The 25,232-nt window shown below is 46.2% G+C and overlaps 9 protein-coding genes across 9 annotated transcripts; 3 read left to right on the forward strand and 6 right to left on the reverse strand.

Annotated features, from left to right (window-relative positions):
* Positions 1 to 1,101: 1,101 nt before the first annotated feature.
* ASPBRDRAFT_134364 (CRAL-TRIO domain-containing protein) lies at positions 1,102 to 2,379 on the forward strand (the record flags this gene model as incomplete). Its single annotated transcript, XM_067618599.1, has 4 exons — positions 1,102 to 1,265; positions 1,343 to 1,484; positions 1,577 to 1,957; positions 2,026 to 2,379. 4 exons carry the CDS (start codon positions 1,102 to 1,104, stop codon positions 2,377 to 2,379), a joined length of 1,041 nt encoding a protein of 346 aa, XP_067475037.1.
* A 2,510-nt stretch (positions 2,380 to 4,889) lies between these two features.
* ASPBRDRAFT_134698 (uncharacterized protein) lies at positions 4,890 to 5,407 on the reverse strand (the record flags this gene model as incomplete). The annotated part of the gene is made up of 2 exons (XM_067618637.1): positions 4,890 to 5,102; positions 5,174 to 5,407. The coding sequence occupies 2 exons, from the start codon at positions 5,405 to 5,407 to the stop codon at positions 4,890 to 4,892; spliced, it is 447 nt and encodes a 148-aa protein (XP_067475038.1).
* A 637-nt stretch (positions 5,408 to 6,044) lies between these two features.
* On the reverse strand, positions 6,045 to 7,166 carry ASPBRDRAFT_199495 (uncharacterized protein; the record flags this gene model as incomplete). Its single annotated transcript, XM_067621332.1, has 3 exons — positions 6,045 to 6,155; positions 6,215 to 6,824; positions 7,033 to 7,166. 3 exons carry the CDS (start codon positions 7,164 to 7,166, stop codon positions 6,045 to 6,047), a joined length of 855 nt encoding a protein of 284 aa, XP_067475039.1.
* Positions 7,167 to 8,391: 1,225 nt separating this feature from the next.
* ASPBRDRAFT_134839 (cytochrome P450) lies at positions 8,392 to 10,218 on the reverse strand (the record flags this gene model as incomplete). The annotated part of the gene is made up of 3 exons (XM_067618648.1): positions 8,392 to 9,092; positions 9,156 to 9,992; positions 10,086 to 10,218. The coding sequence occupies 3 exons, from the start codon at positions 10,216 to 10,218 to the stop codon at positions 8,392 to 8,394; spliced, it is 1,671 nt and encodes a 556-aa protein (XP_067475040.1).
* A 496-nt stretch (positions 10,219 to 10,714) lies between these two features.
* ASPBRDRAFT_134420 (putative cytochrome b5 reductase) lies at positions 10,715 to 12,179 on the forward strand (the record flags this gene model as incomplete). Its single annotated transcript, XM_067618604.1, has 2 exons — positions 10,715 to 10,790; positions 10,852 to 12,179. 2 exons carry the CDS (start codon positions 10,715 to 10,717, stop codon positions 12,177 to 12,179), a joined length of 1,404 nt encoding a protein of 467 aa, XP_067475041.1.
* Positions 12,180 to 13,398: 1,219 nt separating this feature from the next.
* ASPBRDRAFT_134572 (putative 3-hydroxyacyl-CoA dehydrogenase) lies at positions 13,399 to 15,446 on the forward strand (the record flags this gene model as incomplete). The annotated part of the gene is made up of 4 exons (XM_067618622.1): positions 13,399 to 13,483; positions 13,557 to 14,192; positions 14,347 to 14,864; positions 14,913 to 15,446. The coding sequence occupies 4 exons, from the start codon at positions 13,399 to 13,401 to the stop codon at positions 15,444 to 15,446; spliced, it is 1,773 nt and encodes a 590-aa protein (XP_067475042.1).
* Positions 15,447 to 16,344: 898 nt separating this feature from the next.
* On the reverse strand, positions 16,345 to 18,872 carry ASPBRDRAFT_210242 (uncharacterized protein). Its single transcript, XM_067621897.1, has 7 exons — positions 18,641 to 18,872; positions 18,275 to 18,579; positions 17,905 to 18,212; positions 17,771 to 17,851; positions 17,100 to 17,704; positions 16,868 to 17,050; positions 16,345 to 16,776 (listed from the first exon to the last, which is right to left on the reverse strand). The coding sequence occupies exons 1-7, from the start codon at positions 18,808 to 18,810 to the stop codon at positions 16,353 to 16,355; spliced, it is 2,076 nt and encodes a 691-aa protein (XP_067475043.1). The 5' UTR covers positions 18,811 to 18,872; the 3' UTR covers positions 16,345 to 16,352.
* A 1,396-nt stretch (positions 18,873 to 20,268) lies between these two features.
* ASPBRDRAFT_47308 (Zn(II)2Cys6 transcription factor) lies at positions 20,269 to 22,678 on the reverse strand. The gene is made up of 5 exons (XM_067625829.1): positions 22,469 to 22,678; positions 22,068 to 22,406; positions 21,707 to 21,987; positions 21,448 to 21,657; positions 20,269 to 21,396 (listed from the first exon to the last, which is right to left on the reverse strand). Exons 1-5 carry the CDS (start codon positions 22,572 to 22,574, stop codon positions 20,701 to 20,703), a joined length of 1,632 nt encoding a protein of 543 aa, XP_067475044.1. The 5' UTR covers positions 22,575 to 22,678; the 3' UTR covers positions 20,269 to 20,700.
* Positions 22,679 to 22,910: 232 nt separating this feature from the next.
* On the reverse strand, positions 22,911 to 24,201 carry ASPBRDRAFT_160357 (uncharacterized protein). Its single transcript, XM_067619471.1, has 3 exons — positions 24,050 to 24,201; positions 23,186 to 23,976; positions 22,911 to 23,134 (listed from the first exon to the last, which is right to left on the reverse strand). The coding sequence occupies exons 1-3, from the start codon at positions 24,186 to 24,188 to the stop codon at positions 23,105 to 23,107; spliced, it is 960 nt and encodes a 319-aa protein (XP_067475045.1). The 5' UTR covers positions 24,189 to 24,201; the 3' UTR covers positions 22,911 to 23,104.
* Between the last annotated feature and the right edge of the window lie 1,031 nt (positions 24,202 to 25,232).

A 25,232-nucleotide genomic window follows, 5' to 3' on the forward strand; every position in this document is an offset into this window, starting at 1 on the left:
ATGCGATGCACCAACCCCAGTGGAATAGGATAGGATATTATTATGGTACTATACTAGTTATTATATTATAATATTCTTAATTTTTTAATATATATATCTCCTTCCTTATTTATTCTGCTATAAAAAGCTGCCTAGCTTAATAGTAGTTATTCCTTCGGGGACAACAATAAGAATAATAATACAATAAGAGAATATATAATAAATGAATAGTCCTACCACTTTAAATCCTTATAACTCCACACAATAATTAATTAAAAGAATTAAAATTATATTACTATATTCTATATACAAAGCACTATTGAATGATACTAGTTTTGAACTTATCAGACATCATTTGACTGCTGTCCCGTTGTGAAGATTTCCCTACTAGAAGGGAGGCGCTACCGCTATACCAGCCAGGCTGCCTCCACTCATGCCACACCCTCCGCCACCTACCGCCTACTTAAGAAGGTATACCCCCCTTTAAGGTAAAGCTTGTTTTTTGGAACAGGCAGAACTACACCGCCTACCATTTTAGTTTGCCCTGGCGCCTGAGGCATTAAGTTTACACCTCAGGCACTGCGATTCTATACAGGGACGGCAGTAAGAATCTGCCTAGTTCAAAAAGTAAGCTTTACTTTAAAGGGAGCGTAGTATACCCCTTACGGTAGGCGGCAGAGTGTGGCATGAGCGGAGGCCGGTGTGGAGGCGGCCTGCCTGGTATGGCGGTAGCGTCTTCCTATTATAACTATATTATCTTAAAATTGTTGACAGTGTATTACCCTCAGACTAATAGTTAGATAGAATATATAAACCAGATTCTAGAATACTATCTATGATATTATACCTATTAATATAATAACAACTGGCCAGCAATACCGCAAGCCAACAGAGAAATCCGAGGAATTATTCAGCGTGCCGATTGGTAGAACCAGGGGGTTTACCCACCAGCCGAGGTAGGCGTTTTTCGCCGCGCGACACCGCTGGTAAACGGTAATCAATACATCTCCTCGTGCTACAAGGGTCTTGACAAGCATATGGGTAAAGGCCATCACCATGCCTTTTGATAATGAAGATGAAAGACCTTCCTTCAGCTTCTCCTCTCCTTCAATTCTCGTCAACATGTCACCGCACCGTACTAAGGACTCAACGCTTACGAATGGTGCGAACACGCTATCACCACAAGAAGAAATAGCATTAAAAGGGTTCAGATACTATGCCAAAGGGAACGGCTACTGCCAGCTCTTGGAGGATGGGCAACCAGCTGTCGACGATACAACTCTTTTGTGAGCTGAAAAAGTTTCACTAGCGGGTTCCTTTAGGGACATTGCACCCAGAAAATTGGGCTAACGGAGATACTCAGGCGTTTTCTACGTGCAAACAATCTAGATCTCAACAAAGCCATCGACCGATTTCGCGTTGTCCAGGATTGGAGGGTGAATCATGCCATCAGCGAATTTTATCTTCACATGGATGTGCAGTGTTACGAAGACTACCGAAAGATGGTCAGTTCAATACTTTCCTCTTGCATCTTCGCTCACACGCTAGACATGTCCTCTAACGGCATTTTGCTGAATGCTGCTGACAGCTTTCCTAGTTCGCTCAATGGACAGGACGCTGTGATCGAGAGGGTCTTCCACTTTACGTCTTCCCTATGAAACAATTTACCCCTGACAGGCTGGAGGCCTTTATATCGAAGTATAAGCACACCTCTACGATGATGACTGTCTCCGAAGCACAGAATTTGCCATGTCATATTCTCGCCTTCCATGCCCTATATGAAAATATGTTGAAATTCGTGATTCCCCTGTGTAACGAATTACCAGGTCCCCGTTCCACGGCTCTGGTTTCAGCTTCGACACACATCATCGATATCACGGGCATGGGGTTCGGTCATTTTTGGAAGATTAAAAAGTACCTCCAAGGGGCTATCTCAATAGCCACAGCTCATTATCCAGAGACACTAGGTCATATATTTGTAAGTCTTCTGTATCAAAGAATGCTGATCTCCCGACCCAACTCTGCTGACATGAATATTTGCGACAGATTGTCGGTGCCCCTTCATCTTTTGTGAAAGCGTGGGGAATCATCAAAAAATGGTTTGAGCCGGCCAGTGTCTCGAAAATAATCATTTTGTCTCCTTCAGACACTGAGACGACTTTGTCAACCTACATTGACCCACAAAACTTGCCCAAGCATTACGGGGGCATTCTATCGTGGGAATGGGGGGATCCGCCAAATTTGGAAGAGCCAACGAGAAATATTGCCTCTGGCATCTACGTAAGAGACCATGATGGTGTTCAGCAGTTCGTGAAAGGCCCAGTCACCTTTTCAGGCGGTTCTGTACACACTTGGGGGACAGTCAATGGGAAGCCCCGCCGACAGACAATACAGAACTAGATAACTTTCTTATACTACTAAAATTTGAAAATTTCCAAAGCCATATTTCTTGAGAGTTTTGAGACGCCGTGTCCTGGGATATCTGGTTCCTCCATGAAGCCCTGTGCTTCGGAATCTGTAGATAACTCGAAACGTCTCGAAACAATATACTAGTGTAGTGGGGAGTATCAGCCTGCCCACCAGCATAGGGATTATGTAAGGAAATTGGCCTAATCTGGAAGGGAGCTTATATACATTCATTTAGACAGCATGTTTAGCATCATCCTATCAATTACACGAGTTCCAGGCTATTCGAGAGAGTGCTGGCAGATAGGCCTTGTTGGGGTGTTGTTTGCCCTCATCCTTTTGCCTCATTCGACCTGCACCTACCGACCGTGCTGCCTCGAACATCCTATCCCGCTTCACTAGCTACATGCCGAAATAGTGAACTGTTATATATAGGCAGGCCATGGAGGATCATAGTGTGAACGAAATAGCCGTTCCAACCGCCATTCTTGTTGTTGGAATGGTTGTTGTTCTCGCATGACATACTACATCTGTTCGATCGATATAATAGAAGAATGTCGTTTTACTCTAATAATAAATTTTCATTCTGTTTCAATTTACGATTGGGAATAGAATTTAAACCTCCTAGCCTTTGTATGAAGATTAAATGTTTGTGTAAAAAGTGTGAAATTCACTAACCAAAGGAAGGTATTACCAGTGCAATTGAAAAAATGCTATAATCACGCACATCAGCATGCAGCAGCATACAGGTCTGCCCGTGCATGCTAGGCCGCTTAGGGCTTATCTCGCGTGCTATTTCAATCAAAGAGGGAAGATGAGGGGCAAAGAGAAAAGAACAAGCGATACATACCAGTCGAAACTATCAGCGGAGATCTTGTCTGCGAAGCAGACCTCTCATAAACAGAGGCCCTATAAAGGGACTATCCTCTTCCTTTTCTCCAGTTTTGGTATCTTCGTTCAAATTGCACAATGTCCAATTGATATTGTCCCGTCTAGGAATGTCCATAAAATGGCCACCATTTTTGATCTTGACTTATTGGCAATGTTGACTAATGTCATCGTGTTCAGTACTGAGCTCATATTAACCTAACGTGATTTTCTCTATTTCGATTAAAACCCGATTAGATGCTTTTCCTCGGTAGTGAGTGGGGCGCATTTGGATTACATAAGAAGGGCGCAAGGTCCCGCGGTAGATGCATTCTAGATTCCGAGGTGTACAGGGAAAAAGGGGAATTTTACCAGCAAGTGTATATTCGACAAGCTTGAAGTGATGTACAATTGGCGAAAGAAGGGATATTCTATTGATGAAAATCAGCAATTAGTTTAAAACTCATTTGCATTCTAGATTGGTTAAAAACAGTCCGCTCGCACCGAGTTTTGCCTTCGCAATAATAATCAATGGCCAATGATTTAAAGCCCAATCACCACTTTTCTCCAAGAATCACGATATCAAAAAGGAAAATCCTTGCACTTATTGGATGCTTTTTTTTTAATCACGATCGTGATTTTCGGCTTGAGCAATATGCTAAGATCTCTCCTCGGCTAATACATGGAATACTCTAGCCAGTGGGAATCTTTGTAGTGAAGACAATGTGGGGTCTGGTGCGTGCCGACAGTTTGGCCTGGCTAAGATAAAGCGGTGACGCCAACATCACAAGAAGTTTAGATCGTATGGAATTTACCTCGCTTATTCAAGATAGATGAATGGCTAAAATACACCGGGCTGACCAAATTCATACGCAGCGCCGTACCTGGGAAGTTCTAACTTCACATATAGATTATATATAAAGGGATAAATATTTAAGAATTTTTTTTCAGATTTTTAGCATTTTTTTCTATATGAAATATACTGGAATTTTGCATAATACAGATAAAACACAATATAGTGATATAAAATGCCTTTATATATACTTCTAGAGATTTTTTAAAGGCATCTAAAGCTTTCATATGTAACCTGTAATATATATATTGAATTTTCCCCATTCCTAGACTTCTAATGGTTGAAATATTATGTGTTTAAAAAAGGATCTTTTGTATAGATTACCAAATGGGCCGTCCAACCGTTCTTTACGTTAGTAATAATAAAGTTACTTTTTGACACCCAGTTACTGCATCCCCGCGTTCTCCTTGTCGAGTGGGCGAGTCGAAAGTGGATTATTTAACTATTCAATTCAACGTAATTCCCGCCAAAGTGAAACATCCCGAAACACCATTTGCTATCTATATAAAATACTAAATGCGAAAGTATGGACCATATTATGACAAGGCAAGTAATTACATCCTTTCCATTGGCTAATCAACCTTGCCCGAGTTACTGTGCCGGGCAAATCCCTGCGGTATTGACCGATATATTGCGGATGGTAACCTCAATCACCAAAAGTAAAGTCGCTATGATCCAACTAAGAATGTTCGAAACTCGACTGGAATCTTCCATAACCATAGGGCACTATCTGTGAACCCTCAGAGGTTGAGCCTTAGGTGAAACCTGCGGGGGCGGACGATGTTTAGTGGTCTTCAGCAACCAGCCAGCCCACTACCGTGTATTTTCCTGAGAAGTATTCTTCCCAGGACTCGAGATTGGCCAACTGAGTGGCGTTGATATCAGCCAAATTGTCCAAAGGCCCCTTCAGATCTTGAGTAAGCACTTCTTTATCGAAGCTCTGCAATGCCAACCCACGGGAAGCATCCCGTCCTGCGAAATTTTCATATGGACCCCCCTGAAGTTTATTTCAGTCTTAGCCACCATTTTTGAGGCCGTTTAGAAAGCATGCTGGAATATTGAACTTACGGATCCGTAAAAATGTTTACATGGGGTTACATCGAACACATGCCCGCACACTGCAATATAAACGGGCTTGCCATCAGCACCGTTGAAATTAAGAAGAGTAGTAGGGCAGAAGAGTCGGGGCACAGCTAAGGGGGTGGGTTGGTGTGTGATAGTAGCATTGTAGAAAACGCGCTTTCCGACCAGAATGACGAAGGAAAGGAGGAAGGCTATGCTGATGGTGGTTATTGTGGACATCTTGACCCAGAACATGGAAAGTAAGATAGATACAAGATTCCTTGGCATTATTCGTATTAAATTATACCGGGGGACGGAATGGACTAGCATGATACGGAAACGGCCGTGGAATTCCTCGGGGGACACAGGCCCTGTCATGGGTATGTTCTTCGTCGGCATGAAGTTCCCGAGGTATTTACTTCCCCGGTTCCTCGCCACAAAAATGATCACCTTGAAATCAAGAGATAGCGTCAACGAAGCGACGTAAAGCGAGTTGCTTCCGCCGTAGGAAACACGCGGTAAATAGCACACTCTACAAATGTTTCAAGTAATAGCGATGCAGGGCAATACGAGACACGGGAAATAGACGGACTGTTACAGTCCACACATATTATTTACTCAATGAGACATATGGCAGACATATGACCCACCCAGGCTTAAGGAAGCTGAACTCCTTCGCAGCGTAGGATTACCAATAGCTTCAAAAGTCAAATAGCTTTGGCTGAATACTGATGTCGACAGTCAAGGAATGCAGTGGGAAGACCTTCATGAGTCGTATTTTGCCCCGGTGTTCCATGGCTTGCATTTCCATAACGGAGCTCACGCTCACTTGCCTCTCAATGGGCGTGTTGTTCGTGAGTGTCGCTCAGAATGGGCCCTATTTCCTGTCGCTGAGAGTATAGATTGCCATGTTCGTGCCTATGTCGACAAGACTGTGAACAGGCCCGTCGAAGAGATACGGGAGAAATGGGACGGCTAAAAAGCCCAGCTAAGCATGACAGAATTAGCCACCGAAAACTGGAACATTCGAATTTTGGGGCAACTCACTCCGACAGGCATATAAGACCGTGCCAATAAAGTGTTACTGCTCTTGAAATACCTTCCGGAATACTTGATAATCCTGTGTATCGCGAACGTGGGCAGCGCAATGCTTGCTAGACCCTGGAATATTGCACGCTTTACCGTGACGACACGGTAGTCATCGGTCAGCGGAATGTGCCTGGCCGGCCAGGGTTCCAGATTGTCTACACCACCGTCGTCATCTTCCCAGCCGACCGGCTGTCTTCCAAGCGCCTGTGTTGACAACCTCGGCGCATTGGCAACCGCGCGATGCTTAGTGACCGACGGAACGTTAGAGTCCCGCGCGTCCGCCCATGCCGTTCTCGGCAGCGCAAGAACGTCAAGGTTCCGCGAATATGCTTGGTGGCATTCATGTACTACATCGTAGATTGCATAAGCCCACGAGATAGCGGATACTCCACGAGACAGGTACAGGCGCTCTGCAGATCGGAAATGATCTGTCATACTGCAAGCGCGGGCGGCATATCGCCGAGCAGAGTGCAGTATAGTCCCAATCTGTGAAGTATAGGCGATATATCGATATGGAGTGACAGGTGTACCAGGGGAGCTGCCTACTATTTCAGTAATTGTACTATACCTATGGTGAATCGAGGCATAGGGACGTTAGCGTTGGATATCAGAACCGGGTTGGAAATACCCGGGAAGTCACCGCCGTGGTTGACAATATTGTATAAACTAGGATAGTACCCAAGATTCAGACAGAAATGGGAAGGAATCCCTTTTGAGGATATTTATTCCTTTTGTAAGGAGTGATAAAGAAAACTTACTAAGTAGGGCAGGCATACTCATAATTGTCATCATTGTCCACCAACTCTTGCAGCTCAGATGAGAGAGGCTTGCGTGGTACAGACTGTTCGTTGAATTGTGTCCCAAGACCTAACGGCGCGGCATCGTTTCCTTGGTGGTTTTCGCCTGCCATCGTGCTGACTATTCTGAGGCGGTAGGAGAGAGAACCTTGGGGTAGACGAGAGCGTCGAATGTGGTGTTGCACAGGTCGGAATACTATTATGAATTTAATAAAATATCAGTAAGGCAGCCATTATAACGATCAAGGCAAGTGCGACTCTTATTGCTTATAGTTTCCTCTTGTCCTTTCCTTTTTCTTTTATTTTTTTCTTTTTCTCCAAACTCGATGTCCTATGAGATTTCCGAGGCGGCGAAAGATGGGTCGCCGCAAGGCCGAGGTCCTATGTTAACCATTTCCTGTGCACTATCGGATTTATCCTCCCTTACGAACTGCACCGTCCCTGTGCCTATAGGCTTGCTTCGCATTTACGAAATTTGTAGGGGGCTAGTCTTTGTTCTCTGCTATCCGTAATACCCACTTGCTTTCCTCGGGTGGGTGCTGCCGAGGAAACATGAGCCATGTTATTGCCAATAGAATGAGCACCGAGGTCCCAGTTAGCACCACAGATTCTTCTCGAAGGAAACTGCCTTGTTGAGCATAACCAAAGCGTTGCCTATGAAGCCTTACTTGTCTCGGAAATTGGGCTGCATACGGTAGAGAGACGGATAGTGTCGTCAGCGAACGTCGTTGCTCTAGGATAGTCTCTGAACCTGCTATCTAAGACCACATCGCACGGAAAAAGATTGATATCAGACTCCCTTGTAGCCTCTAGTCTGGTCATGCTGAGATTAGGACTCTTGCACCAGGTGGATGATGTTCAAACTGGCCTCAAACCCTTGAACCCGCCACAGTCCATCTATACGTACAGATTCTGATATCACCATTACCGAGCCCTCTATTTATTGTCCAAATGTACCAGACGCTTTGGCTAAGGTTCCCTTCGCAGGATAGATCCAATCAAACTCAACGAAAGAATGACGAGATAAGATTTACGTAAGACCGCCCACTCTACACCGTAACCTTGAGACGAGCTACATCTTGGTCCGTCCCTACATATTAGGTGGCTATCTGAATCTGTTTGAATCTGCAGAGGGAAAAATGGGCAAGCAAAAGTTCATAATGATTCTTGAATGGATAACAAATACGGTACAACAGTAGCGAACGTGACACAACATGTGGGTAGAAAGTATTTCGGTACAATCTATATCTCGGTGCATACTATTCCAAACGCAATATAAAGGATCAATATCCAGTCCTCCTCTGTGCAGTAGTTCCAGTATAACCCAAGCTTTCGGGCTTAGGCGATGTTGCTCTTGCTCGATTTTGGTGGCCACTTGACCCGTCTTTCCGCACGCACGTAAAGGTTATTCGGTCGGATCAGTTGGAACATGGGGTCATATTCAATCGGCCCGTCACCCTCCCGGGAAAACTTGTAGCGGTAAATGAGCTTGGGCAGGAAAACTTTAATCTCCTGAAGAGCGAAATTGAACCCGATACACATCCGAGGTCCCATGGCAAATGGAATATAAGCGGCTTTGTGTCTGTTCTTCACCTCTTCCGTGTCCCATCGATCCGGATTGAACCGGGCGGGATTGTCCCAGAGCGCCGGATTGTTATGAATGTGGTGAAGTGCAGGGATTATAACTGAATCCTTCGGCAATTTATATCCACCAGGGAGGACAAGGTCAACTTTGGCAGTACGTCCAGGCTGGAAGGATGGGTTGTGCCGACGCTGAGTCTCTTTGATATATTTGTCAAGGAAGTCCAATTTATCTGTAAACTCTGCGGTCATCTGGGTATTTTCATTAAAGCCATGATCAATCAGCTCCTGGAGAAGTCGCTCCTGCATGCCCTCATACGTGCAAAGCCCGTAGATGAGCCACGAGAGAAGGGAACTTGTGGTAGTGAACCCAGCACCGGTGGCAACTACAAGAGCCCACACCAAACTGGATTTGGGTAGCTTTTCACCTTTGTTGTCTGTGGCACGGACCGCATAATCTAATACAAAGATCAGTTCTTCTGTCGGTAATATCGGACTCTCGATCCTATTAGACTACTTACCAACCATGTTACTTGCAGTCAGAGCTGCATCTTGTAGCGGGAGATCATCCACTCCCCCTCGAGAGGCGTTCTGGATAGATTCATCCACCATTTCTTCGATACGAGCCTTCAAGACTTTGAGACGTTTGGGATCGCCAAATGGGAGAGAGCTATACCAGTCACCCTTCGATGTAACTTTCTTGTTCAATGACAGGAGCTCTGCAATACTGTGCACCATTTCATGAACCGGGGCATCAGGAGAGTTAAAGTGCTGGAAGTCTAAGCCCAGGGTGAGTTTCCCAACCGCCTGAGAACCCAGCTTCAGCATATGCTGGTAAACATTCCAGGCCTCGCCTTGCTCATCTAGCAAGTCAAAAACCTTGAACGAATCCTCAACCGTTTTCTGCATAGTTGGAGCGTAATGACGGACCGCCTTGGGTCCGAGAGCAGGAGGCAGAAACTTGTGGGCTAAACGCCACTCCTCGGTATCAGTATCGCCGAGGAACACCCCTGCAGACGGAGTCTTTAGGGCAAATAACGGGTGCGACTCATTGATTTTCTTGGTAAAGAAATCAGACTCAGCGAAGACAACGGCGGTAACCTTGGGGTCATTCGTCTGGTACGTGACACGGCCCATGTTGCTTGTCTTGATTACAGGTCCGTACTGCTCAAAAAGACGCTGGTGGTTGCCGAGATGGTCCGGATAAACTTCAAAAAATGTCCCAACGAAGGGTAGGGTCCTGGGGCAGGGCGGGTCACGGACAGCATGTCCGTCAATCGTAATGGGCACAGGACCGGCCGCAGCGACAATTTCCGAGGTCTCCGTGAGGACAGTGTCTTTACCCTGGAAGCCGATACCTGAACGTAGTTGTCCGGAGTCAGAAACCAAAAAGTTTAAAAGTTGGAGGGTTGATAGGTTCAGATTGTATTCTTGGATATCGAGTCACTCACCATTTGGTTCTACAATGGCAAAATGAGCAGCAATCAAGTGTTTCACTTCATCGATGCTCAGTGAAGTATCGATATCAATGTCTTTGGCAGTAGAGACATCCTCTCCAAGGAGGACGAATGTCTGTGAGGGCATGGTCGGATATGCTGCGTCGCAATCTCAATAAAGGGAAGAGTAGATAGGAGCAGATAAGACGCAATGGACAAAGAACATCCTTCAGATCGAATCTTTATATATGACAGCGTGTGTCTAGGCATTATCGTTAGATTACAGCAATTGGACATTCTGGAATCACACAAGCTCGGAAGTTTGGAAAGGCCCGCTTATTGAGAGATCCTCGGCCATTAGGATTTGGATGATAAAGCTATCGCTTTTCCGATTGGTGACTTTCCTTGACCTCGGAGAACAAAAACCTCGGAAGTGGAAAATGTCAAATGACGGCGCGCCTCGAGTTGCTGATTCTCGATTAACCGCGGAAGACAAGCCAGTAAGCTGACCGGTGCAACTAGCTCTGCCGAGTAGTCCCTGTTCTCTATACCTGACTGGTCTTATAAGAGGGATTTGTGAATCCTTGTTGATTTTCTTGGACAAAGTCTATTCAACAGAGCCCGACTTCGAGATCGACTTCGAGATGACAGAATTTAGCCTGGAAGATGTTGCTGCCCATAAGAGCAAGAATGACTTGTGGGTTGCCATCCATGGAAAAGGTAAGATCCTCTCTTCGTCTTCTGTGCTTCGAATATTCTTGTTGAACCCAAGTGTCCTTAGTGTACGACATTACAAAATACGTGCAAGACCATCCCGGCGGAGCAGATGTTCTGATTGATGTCGCTGGACAAGACGCAACTGCCGCATACGAAGACGTTGGGCACTCTGAAGACGCGAACGAGATCTTGAAGACATACTTTATTGGCGTCCTGAAGGATGCTGTCCAGTACAAGCGCCCGACTGCTGTGCGCGTTATCCAGCAGACACCTACCAAGGAAATTGGGACGGTACGGTCGAGCGCCACTCGTACGCTTGCCATCACGGCCGGTTCCCTCGGTGGAATGGTCTCGCTCTATTTTGCGTCCCCTGCCGCTCGCAGCCATATCAACCTGCAGGATCTCCTGACTACGCTTCCTGGGCTTGCGCAGCTCACGTCAAACAAGATCACCGTCCCTCACTTGCCTCAGGGCGGTTTTGTCAATGGATTCGCCGCAGCGGCTCTGCTCTCTGCAGTAGCTGCCACTGTCATTGGATCCGGACTTTCCAAATTCACACAAATTGATTCTGGTTTCACCAAATATCCCCCACGAATCCACAGGACCGCACTCGCAAAGGAAAACCCCCACCTCACGCCAGGATTCCTTCACCCGAAAGAATATAAGACTCTTCCTCTGGTCAGCAAGGTTATCTTGGCCCCGAACGTCTATCGTTTTGTGTTTCGCCTCCCAAATAGTACGGATGTGATAGGGCTCCCCATCGGCCAGCATGTTGCCATTAAAGCGACTATTAATGGACAATCGGTCTCTAGGTCTTATACCCCCACTTCCAACAACCTGGACCGTGGAAGACTGGAATTGGTGATTAAGTGCTATCCTGATGGCCTGCTTACCGGTCAATACCTCGCCAACTTGAAAGCGGGCGACAAAGTACAGTTCCGTGGCCCTAAAGGTGCTATGCGCTACAAGAAAGGCATTTGTAAGAAGATTGGAATGATTGCTGGCGGGACTGGAATCACACCTATGTACCAGCTCATTCGCGCTATCTGCGAAGATGATACGGATACCACTGAGATCAGCCTTATTTACGCCAACCGTTCCGAGGAGGATATCCTTTTGAAGCATGAACTCGAGACCTTCGCGGCCACCTATCCGAAAAACTTGAAGGTTTGGTACATGTTGGACACTCCGCCCCAGAAGTGGGCTTATGGGAAGGGCTATGTCACAGCTGCTGTTATGCGTGAAAAGCTCCCGGGGCCATCCCCAGACACAAAGATCATGCTTTGTGGTCCACCAGGCATGATCAACGCCTCAAAGAAGGCGCTGGTGGGCTTAGGCTTTCAGGCCCCGGGTGCTGTCTCTAAGATGACTGATCAGATATTTTGCTTCTAGACACTGCTCTCCGCCCGCCCCCCGGGTCCGAATTTTCTGTTTATTTTGTGTCCTTTGCTTTTTGCAAGCCAAACTTCTAACCGCGAGATTTGTTGCCTGGCTTTCCCTTTCTATCTGTGATTCTTTTGTCATCTTTGATAGACCTTGAAATAGATCTGATTATATTTTTGCCACTTTCACTTGATAACCTCCCCACCAGTTTGGTAGATTCACTAAAATATGTTGTTGATGCAAATAAGAAGCCACTTACAATGTAAAAGGCCTAACAACATCAATCACAATTTCGGGAATTCAGCGATCTGTACATCTTGCATATCCGCGGAAAGTCAAGATGTTTGTATACGCGAAGCGTGTCCCGCTTAGCAGTAAATGGTTATCCTACTGCTGCACAGTCTTTTACTCCATGGCTTGCATTCGAACACTGAGAATACATAATTCCCTGCGGTAGATTTCTTTCATTTCTTCTAAAAGTGTGGATGTCTCTCGAAAAAAGCGCAGAGGAAACGTACGGTAAAATGCAGCAAAAAACGTGATTGACACGAACTAGAAAGTGCTTCCACCGTAGTACGAGTTCCTTCCATCCCTTATCCCAATATTCTAGCCGGTGTTAGGGAGGAAGGTTGCCTCATCGATATTACGTCGGGGATGGTCCAGGGGACACTGTGGGTATATAGAAAAAAGTTGTTATACGGGTAACGTCCACTTCCGATAATAGGCAAGGCGGATCAACAGCCACCTCAGCACCTCTGATACCAATAGGAACACGAGGAACATCCCGCGTATAAGCAGCTTTGTTAAAGTGAAGTAGGCTCACCTCGGTATTTCTCGTTAGCCAATCGACAAATTACCTCGCGAAGTGCCATGCCTCGGGACTTCCAAACCCAGAGAACAGAGCTCCATTGGCAAATTATCTCCACACCCTTTGCGGAAGGGCCACCGGGTTATGCCGCGGCTCTTCTGCTGAATACTGGCCGGCTGAACGGCCCGATATATCCCTTCTGACTACGTTGACCCTGCCGATGCCACAAATGCCGTGATAAGGAGAAAGAATCGTTGAACTATATATATAATGAGTCCAGATGTCTCCTTCAACTTACTATAGCATATTCTCCTCCTTCCACATTCGATCAGCTGCTAGGTCTTTCTGGGACCCCTATACACCTTGATTTGTACGATCTTGTTCTGGTCACTTGGTTAAACTTTACCTCCTTGCGCCAAAATGACTCGCACTTGGGAACCACCCACGGACTATGGCAAACGTCCTGTTACCATTCTAGGTGCGGGTGTGCTGGGCCGTCGTATCGGTAAGCAAAGCACTTTCGATGAACGGCGACGTTATGAAACCCTTGTCCACATTCCCTAACCACTCCTGGACAGCATGCATTTGGGCATCGGCCGGATATGAGGTTCGGGTCCGCGACCCTAGCCCAGAACAACGCGCAGACTGCGTCGCGTATGTCAAAGGCAACGTAGCGTCCTATGCAGAGAAAACCGGGAAGACTCCCGGGAGCATTGGAGTGTTTGCAGAATTGAAGTATGCGGTCGAAAATGCCTGGCTTACCATCGAAGCTGTTCCCGAGAAGCTCTCCCTGAAGGTTGCTACCTTTGCGGAGCTGGAGAAGCTTGCGCCCAAGGACTGCATCTTGGCCTCCAACTCCTCTTCATACAAATCCTCTGAAATGTTGACCGAAGTAACCGACTCCACCAAGCGTCGCGTTTTGAACATGCACTACTACATGCCTCCCCAAGTCATGGTTGTGGAACTCATGACCAATGGGCTCACGGAGCCATCTATCTTCTCATTCCTGGTGGATCGTTTGAAGGAGGCCGCAACTATTCCCTATGTTGCTCGGAAGGAGTCCACCGGATTCATTTTCAACCGTCTTTGGGCCGCAGTTAAGCGGGAGGTTTTGACCATCCTCGCCGAAGAGGTCTCGGTGCCGGAAGAGATCGATTCGATATGGACGGAGATGTTTATCAAGGGTGCCGTCACTCCTTGCAAGACTATGGACAGTACGTATCGGACCTTTATTTCTCTGTCTCCCTCGCTTTTGCATGTAGCTCCTTTATGTCTTCCTTTTCAGCTGTCCCTCTGCCTGTGTTTGACATTTTCCATCTTTTGACTTCCCCAAAGCCTCCTACCATTGAAGCTAACAGCACCGTTTAGACGTCGGCCTGGACACCGTTGGTTTCATTGAAAGCCATTATATCGCTGAGCGTGGCCTGTCTGGCGAAAAAACAGTCCAATTCCTTCAGAAAAACTACCTAGATCAGGGCAAGCTCGGATCGAAATGTTCCAAAGGTGGTCTGTTCCCACCTGTAGAGACCAGCAATGGCAGCGTCACAAAACCTAAGATCCTTGTCCTTGATATCGGACTGTCGGCACGGGTCCCAAGCACCAAGGGGGGCGAAATCCTCGAACTGTCTGCTGACGGCCGCGAGCAGAAGGTCATCGCCAGGGCCCAATCTCTCCCCGACGGCCTTGCTGTCGACCCTGTTGGCAAGCGCATGTTTTGGACAAACATGGGTATACCTGGCAAGGACGATGGAGCAGTCTATTCTGCCAACTTGGACGGCACAGACATTCGTACTGTCCTGGCTCCCGGTACCGTGAACACCCCGAAACAGCTGACTTTGGACAACAAGTCCAAGAAAATTTATTTCTGTGATCGAGAGGGCCTTCGTGTTCTCCGTTGCAACTTTGATGGATCCGAATTTGAGGTTTTGATTCAGACTGGGGCCTATCAGAATGCCGAGGATGGTGAAGATGCCACAAAATGGTGCGTTGGTGTTGCTGTAGCTCCCAGCCTCGGCAAGTTCTACTGGACACAGAAGGGGCCGTCTAAAGGTGGCAAAGGTCGCATCTTCCACGCGAACATCGTTACCCCGGAGGGGCAGTGTGCCACTACTCGCACCGACATTCAGTGCATTGCGAAAGACTTACCCGAGCCTGTCGATCTCGAGGTCGATGAGGAGTCTCACTCTCTGTACTGGACCGATCGCGGCGAGATCCCACTGGGAAACTCCCTTAACCGACTTCGTCTCGACCACTTTGGCTTGCCAGTGCCCCATATGTCCCACCACGGATACGACATCTTGCTCAGAAACCTGAACGAAGCCATTGGCCTGAAGCTGGACCTGGCAAATAACAGTATCTATCTGACGGATCTGGGTGGTAATATTTACAGATGCAATGCCGAGGGCAAGCAGAAAGTGAAGCTATATGCGGATGAGAACCGGGCGTTCACTGGGATTGCCCTTGCATAATGTCCGGTATTAGTGGTTCGGCTGCTCAGTTTTGTGAGAACATTTCTCTAGTTTTGGTACTGCTCAATAACATTAGACAGAATTTCACTACAGCCATGCGGTTTGAATATCGTTAACTTGTCCTCCTCAATTAAGTTCATTGATATCTGCGAATCTGCTAGTCAAGACATTGGCTTCACAGCTTATCAACTAATGAGACCTAATCCCAAGATCTAGCGGCTAGTGATGTCGACCATGTAGCTCATTTCCACGTTAAAAGGTTTCCTATGGTCTTTCTGTAGAAAATAAGCTTGGGTAACAGCCCATACCCCTATCGATAACTAGGTTTCACTGATTATTAATCCAGAAACGTGCCAAGAGACATTTGAAACAGAGCTAATACTACCAAAGGGCCAGAAAAATATGGATATTCAGAACTATGTTGGGCGCTGCATCTGTGGATTCTTGGGACTGCAAGCATACGCAGCTGAGCTTCTTGGTACCGAGACGCTGTCGCAACCCTGTGTGAAGCTATATCAGTGGCTCCCAGTTAGTGCTCAGCACCGGCAGCTATCAAATTGCGGATGCACGCTGTCCTCGTACACTAGGGCAGTGAACGAACCAGCAAACATATTGAATTGCCTACAACGTTGCCCTCTTTTGCTCCCAATAATCCTTCATATTCTCTCTTGATCTGAAATTTCTGTTTCTCTATCGAATGTGAATTTTTAGACGAATCAAAGGTCGTAATACGTCACGTTATCTTAGGGCGTTTTCTCTAGTTGCTAATGAAGTTCATTTATCAGTTTGGGGCAGTTCAGCTGTGGCTTTTCTCGCTTTACGCTGAGCATAGTCCAACACAGCATGCACTTAGTAATACGCACAAGGGAGTTGAGGAAGGTAGGCGAATATAAAATTGGTCGTGTTTTAAATTTGGTTCCACGTCTGCCATAAGTTAAAAACCGAACCTTCGTCCATAAAAAAATCCATGAAATCAGTTTCCTCAGCAATAGCCATGCCATAATTATCCAGCTGATAATTTCCACTATTAATAGTATCAAGAGTTTCCCCCTCCAACATAGTGGGAACATGATTTTCAGTGTCAGATTCGGGGATAGGAGTAGCTGCAGCGCTAGTTCTCATCGTGGGAGTTGAGTAACCAGGAAATATCTGTTGGATCGCTTTCGTGAAGATCGCTCGATATATTGAAGCAACAGTGTATGTTTTTTGGAACTCTTCCAAGACCAGCATGCACATCTCAAGCTTATTGAGTCGTATGCGCCTTGAGAGAGAGTCACCAAGTCTGCACTGATGTAAGTGCACTTGCATAGCTGGGACCAGGAGAGGGGGTCTTCGATATTTGAATATGAGTCAGCCCAGCGTAAAACCCACAGGTTTCTTACTCGAAAGAGCAAAGAGATACATTGATTGCATATACTCACGTCATAGGCCCTGCAAATCCCAGCAACTCCTCTTGAACGAGCGTATCCAGTAATTCATTGGTTCTAGAGGCAGCAGCATCGGCCTTGAGCCGGACTCGTTGTTGCCATCCTTCCTTTGCCGTGGAAATCGTGCCTTCCCGGGCTTCCACTTCCCAGTGGCGATAAAAAGTAATAACCATTGCTCTGTAGCACTTATTAGATACGCGAAATCTTCAGAGGCAGTAGAACTCACTGATAATGCAAGTGGACGTGGTGCGAATAGAACCTTGCTACACGCGTCAGACCTACTTCGTATTGATTTGGAAGTCTGCTTCGTTGTAGCTGTCTCTCAAGTCCTTCAACCTCATCTAGCGACGCCTTGCGCCCAGCAGGCCGACGAATTATGGTTAGGACGTTACCCAATAGGCAGCTGAGTTCAATTAGCATGACCCAGTACTCAGCCAGTCTGTTCATGTCGGTAGGTAAGTACGACGCGATGGTGGATCCATCCGATTTCATAGTATCAAAAAGGAGGTCTGCCGCCAATGGCATACGGATATCACAGTCATCCAGATTGATCCGCAGTGGCCTCCCCAACGTCAGACCGAGCCAGCGATCCCGGAAGAAGCAACTCCACCAAAGCCGACACCAAAACGATTGCTGTCGATCGGTAATGGAGAGGTTATTTGAGGCACGAATATCGCGATGCAGGCCAAGAATCTGGCCCAAGTTTACAGCGGTTCCTGTCCAATACCACGGTTGCGCATGTTCATCCATGTCTGAGTGCCAAAATCCCATCAAGAGTGACGATTGCAATAGCACAACTTTGTTCCTTTCGTTTCCATTGTTGTACATGCACTAATCACAGACGAAAGTTAGCACAGGGAATTTTGTAACTTGTTAAGAGGCAGGGGATTAACTTGCTTTAGCACGGGAATACATCGTAAACTTCATTGCCCGTCTAGATGCAAAACCTTCTTGCTCGTATACAGTTGCAGGAATGAACTACACGAGTTGGTTAGTTTCGACAGATACAAACATTCCAGATCGCGGCGTACATTGACAGCGACAAAGAAGAGGCTCCACAGGAGCAACAAGTTGTAGTCCTGAAGCTTCCCCGCCTGGTGATGATTCACAAGCACATCGGCTTCAATCACTGGAAGGATGGGATGTACGTGGACAAGGTATGCCTCGATCATACTATCACAAGCACTTTTGCTCGGAAGGGTGAATACACCTTTTCTCCGTAAGAAGTCTTGGTCCTCGTCAGATAGATGCGTGCGATGCAATGGTATGAGGAAATGTTTCGGCAACGAGTGATCGTGTGAGCAAATATTCAGGGCTGAGGTGGGCCCGGTCTGCTCTCCTATTTTAAACATAAGCCTCGTCGTTGTTTACTCTCATTTTGAGTAGGGGTGGTTTCTATACCAGTATAGAAGGGGATTTCCCCAACACTCTCCGGTTGACCAAGCGCCGCCGATGCTATTTCCAGTCCATTGCGCTCTTCGTCTGCCATATTGTTAACCTCAAGCTCGGACGTACTCCTGTTGACGATACGCGTTGTATCTCGTGCTTGAGTGTCGAAGAGAGGAGCACCTGGGGTTCTAGACTGATCAGTCGGACGTGTTGGGATCGGGTCCGCAGGGGCCGCGGGATTCGCGAAGTTTGAGTCGATTGCCCCAGAATGACCATGATGGCGACGGTGAGATGTTGGGGTGTCGATCTTTTTAGTGCTAAGAGGGTTTTTTGTATAGTCAATATTATTTCTGTATAGTATCTACTAAGTGTTCTCACCCTTTTCTTTGCTTTGTGTCCACAATACACTCGATAGCATCCTGGGTACAGCCAGCGCAAGGCACGCCAGTGACGGTCAGGCTACATCGTACTTTTCGTTGGCGACAAGCCCGGCAGGCAACGGCAGACCTGTGGCGGCGGGTCCGAGGAGTTTGATTTGTAGATGCCATGGTCTACACGCAGGATTGCTTTGTTTTATCCCGAGGACTGTGAAATCTTGCCTAGTTAATCAGCTTGGTGAAGGGACTTGAATAGTATCTTTTTGGTTGACGTGCGCTTGCCGAGGTGCTTGCGGATGACGGAGATATTGATTATCTAAGCAAAGACCATTCTTGCTGGAGCGCGGTTCACAGGATCTAATTCCCGAGGTTGGTAGGGTTCTAGGGAATTTTGGCTATAGATAAGATCACGATACTGCTTGTCGCTATGAAATTAAGTAGTTAACTTTACTAACTAATTGACTTCACATCCGCGGTAATACTTCTATAAATTGCTGGCTAGTTGGTCCACGGCCGGGCACCCTACCCCGAACCCACAGGGCTGAAGCTTTACAATCGGCCCGAGGCCTTCGACGGACGAAGAGCCGAGACCGAAAACTATTCCGACGGGTGATCGATCACACTTCCGAGGAAGGGTGTCCTCCTAGTTGATTTCCGACAACGGTTCATGGCCGCTCCGCATTGTTCAAATTCTGCATATTCTATAACCCCATTCCATACCTGCTGCTTACAAAACAAAACTTCTGACAAAGGAACCGGGATAAGTAAATTACCTCTATCTCAGCATTTGCGTGTTCTCCGCCTCTGCCCACATTGCCATAGTATTTATATGGTAAATCGGGCGATGTCGGAAAGAACTGTATGGTAATATGCGGGGTATATCACATAGATCACCACGACCACATAAATATATAACAGGATAGTACGAGGGTTAGACACTCTTTTGGATATAATCAACCACTTGGGACGCTCGACAGGTGGAGAGCCAGTACCAGTCAATACGGTTATCAGCAAAGCTGACAACAAGGAATAGGACTTACGTTGAAGAAATGTGAGGGTCTTATATATGCGTATATGGGGACGGTATGCTCAAGACGAACAATCGGTATTAAAGAAAGCTTTAATCGACTCTAGATACGAGAGGTAGCGCGAGGAAGCAAAAGAACGATAGCTTCCTTCCTCCACGTATGGGAACCCAGATACACCATGTGGGTCCTCGTCCTCTGCTTAACGTATATATGCCAGTCCCTGACAGATGTGCGGTCTTCTTCCTAGGGTGACACCACTTGGCCTAGCAATGTAATTCTAGCCTTTGTGTCCGATTGCGAGTCAGGTAAGATGACGTCGGACGGTTTACATATTCTGTCTTTCCCCGGTTTTGGTGTGGTTGTGCGATCGTGTCTCTCGCCCACCGCGCCGGCCCGGACCTCACAACCACGACGGATTCACTTTGGTCTCCTGATCGGGATTAACACCGGACACCACGTGAGAGTATTAGTCCGTTTTATCGACAATAGCTGTGGCTAAGTACGAACTCACCGGGGACTACTTCGTTCGTAAAGTTGGAAAATGCGCAAACGAGATTCGTCATCTAAATAAAAAGGTCATGCTTCCAAAATTCAACTATGCGTCAGATTTTTGAATGCCTTCAGTTATACTTTCTCTTGTCAAGGAGAGACGCTAGCAGCCGGCTTCATACAAAAGAACCTCGGTGATTCAGTTTTGGAGTCCGATCCTGTCAGACTCTTAAGATTAAGGACTGTAACTTCACAGCACAGTCTACTAATTTACCATGCAAAAGCCAGCTGGAGCGCCTGGGAGACCTCGATCACATAATCGGTCGATGTACTTCTCAATATCCACCCCACTGCTTAAAGCACATGGAATAGTGCACCATGTAAAGCAGGTTTTTCGCAGGCTATCCTCCAAGGAATAGAGTGAACTGGGAAGGGAATTTGAATGGACTTTTGGAAGTCTATTTCCGTCCTAGCTTGCTGATCAAATGAAGGGTGCAACTGGTCCAATACGTCTGTAGCCCTTTTTTTAGACGAACGTGTATTATCAAAAACTTAACCCAAGGATCATTGGCTGCACAACCTTCATCCACTCATCCTCGAAGCCCAACTGCCGACGGATATCCCGTTGTTTCCAGACTGATTCGACAATGTTTCTACACCTTTTTAGAGCCCTGGCAGCCAAATGGACGTGGCAATGTGTCTGCAGCGCATCAAATTTATCAAGAAAAAAGACTCGATCGGCATCATCTACTGCGTAGATGGCACAGATGAAAATTGGCCAAACAAGCATCGGATGAACTGAATAGAGTGATGGCGATTTAAGTAATGCGATCGCTTCTTGAAGGAGGTTTTGGACATTCGGATGGTCTGGAGAGCTCGTGCACAGGCACACGAGGAAATAAAGTCTGACAGACACATGTATCAACGAAGACGTCTGTTGGAGCATTTTCTCAAGCCAACCTGGGGCAACACATTGTTCATGATGTTGCGGGCCAGCGCTGAATCTACTTTGTGTCTCTGGCAGTGTCGTTGAGGAGATATGTTGTGTAAGGTGCTCCAATCTGTGCCTTATAATCTCTTTCTTTTCGGACCATAAATTAAATTTATGTGTCAAATCCTCTGGTGGTGATGAGACCTGAGAATACGACGATAAGTTGAACTGAGAAGACTGCATTGAAAGATCTGTGATTTCAGAGATAATATCAATCAGCTCTAGGGAGCATCCCAGATGCGGATCAATCTACATACTAAGTTAGCTTTTGGCTTGTTAAAGACAGGAGTATAAACTAACGACTGTAGTTCGAGCTATAGGAAAGGTCTTCACTTTGCCTCTTTTTCCACATGCAGTTCCCCAGAATGCCTCTTTCACGATAAAAAAGCGAGAAACAAATCGCAAAACTTCAGGCGAAAATGAAGACATTTCTTTCTTCGAGCTTGTATTGATCATGTCAAATACCGCACAGAGGTGAATCGACCAAGTTGAATCTTCGCTTTCTGAAGCCTAAGCGGAGAAGTTAGCAGAGATGCGAAGTCACGAAGATAATCCATACCTCGAAAACAGAAAGCATCAAAATCGCGATCATATTTGAATCTGACATGATTGATGTCGAATGCAAGAGAGCGTGGCGGAGCATTCGAATAGAATGAATTTTGTAATGCAAAGCGATGGAATGAAGCTTTTTTTGCCCAGCCTGGGCCAGGGATAACGCCCCGAGAGCAAATACCATGGCCAATATGATCGGATTCTGGAAGGCCAATGGAAGGACAAGTCGACGAAATGGATTCCAGCAGTCATTAATCAAGATCATACTTTGAGAGACCTGCTCACAATCTATAACACAAAATGATCCGTTATTAGCAAAGGCTCGGAATATCGCAGGCCAGGAGTAATGGGAAACAGCTATTACTTACAAAGTTCAAAGAGTTTATTCGAGAATTCCGGCCAGATGCCAGGCATAGGTGATAGCGAAGGTGGGACTGAATTTTGGGATAGGCAGCCGTCTGAGGATACAGTTGAATAGGATAAGCCTCGGCTGATATCCATATCATTGATACCAAAATTTAGAAACTGGAAATTCTTTCGTTCTACCACCAGTATTTTCCAAGGTTCTTTTTGGGAAAACTGGGAGGTCCCACGGCTCCGACCATGAGCTATACCGAGCATGATACTCTCTTCCTCCCAGCGAAAGTTTTGACCATAGACACATTTCTTGTTATCGTTCCAGCATCGTTCACATACAGGCTTGTTGCCTAGTGTAAATCCAAATTAGAGGATGAGATCATTCAATCAAACCTGAAGATCGATCACTTACGAGGACATCGAATGCGTCTTTTCCGACAGACTAGACAGCTACCACGGTTTGAGGGCCCAGCCTGCCTTCCCCGGTCAGAAGCGTCTCTGGTGTTGAAAGTCGTCATAGTCCCGCATTAGATGCGTCATCAAAGAGTGTATTACAGTAAGAAGTAAAAGGAATCACGAATCCAAGGCCAGATCATAGATACCTCTGAAACATCCGGAGAACTCGGTGAAAATGTTTGGCGAAGCGCTTGGGAAAATCCAACCGCTGACTCATATTGAAAATTAAGCAAGGCCGCCGTGTCCACTTTACCTTTTTTTGACCATACTTAAAAGGATGTGTCGCGTTACAAATTTAGCTTCTCATGAAATATCCTCACCATCAATAATATTTACGGCCATTTTCTTAGATAAATTTGTCTTAATTGCTAATAAACGATTTAGGTTTTTTTTTTTTTCCGGCGGCTCTGAGTTTCCTTATCATTTGAGGCATTGATGCCTGACGCATCAATGTCGCCCTCCTTAGGCTGCAGCCCTGCTCTCGTAGATAGACCATTCATCTCAGTTTCATGCATCTTACGCTTTCTTCAGCACTATCCAGCACCAAGCACTATCCGTAATTTTCGATGAGCCTGCCGTCCAAGGTATTCGCCTATGCAAAAATGGGGAAAGTGGCAACAAACTAAAGGTTTAAGTCAGTGGAGTTTTACAGTCATCAGGTTTGCATACATACATCCATAGGATCATTGAACCTGATGCCTTTGTCCAACGCATTGATCCTCTCGAGGTCCTCCTCATCCAAATCAAATTCGTTGGCATGCAAATTCAGCACCATACGATCCGGGTGTGAGCTTTTGGGAATGACCGCGATTCCCCGCTGTGTAGCCCACCGTAGTAGTACCTGCGATGGCGCTTGCTTGTGCTTCTCTGCAATTGCCACTATAGTGGGATGTTGCAATAGAGAATCAACGGTTTCTGCCTTGGAGTTATTGAGAGGCAAGTAGGACTGAGAACCAAGCGAGGAGAAGGCCGTGATCGTGATCTGTTCGGCCTGAGCATATTGGACCAAGTGTGCCTGCAAGAGATACGGATGGTGCTCGATCTGCAAGACAGCGGGCCGAGTTCTGGCATACCGCAAGAGATCCATCACGAGCGATCCTGAGAAATTTGCAATTCCCAGTTCTCTCACCAGCCCTTGATCAACCAGTTTCTCCATGGCTTGCCACGTTTCCTGGATCGTTGCTGAGCCAGGTCTCAGCTCTTTGGTTCCATCGTAGAACCAACCAGGAGGATAGCGGGTTTCAGGAGCCACATACTCCAATGCAATGGGAAAGTGCATGAAGTACAGATCAAAATAACCCACATTCCAATCCTCTAGTTGCTTGCGAACTATCCCCTCGACATGTCTCGGTTCGTGAAAAGTATTCCATAGCTTGGACACGATGAATAGGTCCTCTCTCTTGACCAAGTCGTCCTGTATCGCTCGCGAGATTCCTTCTCCAGCCTCTCGCTCGTTTCCGTAGTCTGAAAAGATTACTATTGTTAGTAAATACTAATATTAGGAACTGAAATTGCTGGGGCTTTTTGTTCCGCATACCGCATGCCCCATCGAACAGGCGGTATCCCGCTTTGATGGCATTGTAGACCACTTCTGCACATGCGTCTCTTGGCACTTTCCATAGCCCGAAACCAATCGACGGCATCTGCGTACCACTTGCTAGTCTGAATGTATGCATTTTGGCATTCGATACCTTTGGGCCAGGCACTACTAATTGGTGCGAATTGTTGCCAAATATGAATCTTTTATAGTCTCGACGGCAATAAATTTCCCTCCTCCTAATTAGATAATGACGCATATCGGAGACCCACTCTACCTAATGAAGGCAGGTCGGTCCGCTCGCATGGTTTGTAATAACATAATGCAATTTCTTGATCCGCTACCGAGGTACAGCAGTCTCAGGAAAAACCGGGACTCAATCTGAATATCCGGTTATTTTTTTTTTAAAGTATAATAGCGGGGATCTGCGTCTTGGGTTCATCTACGCTCCAGTAGTTCATAGTTAGAAACAGAAGTAGTCGTGTAGGGGTGTATAATATATATATTAGCATTTATACCCGACTACTAAAATCAGTATATTTAATCTAGACTAGAATTGCTAATGTCTCTGTACTGACTCCAACAATCTCTAAAATATATATTGAACTGTTAACTAGCTTTCTCTGATTAGTATTATCTTAGAAATTCCTGCACAGTGTTACGGACCCCTGCTAGTTGACCTACTAGTAAGGCGGACTCGCCAGGCAGAAAGCGCTGATAAAGGCAGCACTCGGCAAAACCAAACTATCATTTAGTAGAATCTCGGATTACTATTATAACACCCAGAACAGCCACACATCACGTGATTATCTACCATTGGATCTACCATCAGAAGTATACTCAGGGTATACTAACAATCCCAGACTATGATTAGGTCGACCGTCAGTCTACTCTGAGAAGTATGTAATATAGTATATAAAGAATAGGATATATAAGAATACTTTTTTATATACTTAGCTAGTTCTGTTCTTCATGCTTAATAATACTATCTTTAAGTAACTATGCCTTTGGAAGCTTAGCTATAGCAACACTCATCCGCACTTACTTATGAATAGCTGTACAGTACTATTTGGCCTTACTTCTCTTCTCTTATCTAAGACTAGTTATCCTTAGATAGTTATCAGCCTGATACCTCCTCGACCCAGTTCGACGGTACGTATACCAGTGAAGCTAAGCTAACAGG

The sequence above is a fragment of the Aspergillus brasiliensis genome, assembly GCF_001889945.1.
Source record: "Aspergillus brasiliensis CBS 101740 unplaced genomic scaffold ASPBRscaffold_14, whole genome shotgun sequence".
Taxonomy (NCBI): domain Eukaryota; kingdom Fungi; phylum Ascomycota; class Eurotiomycetes; order Eurotiales; family Aspergillaceae; genus Aspergillus; species Aspergillus brasiliensis.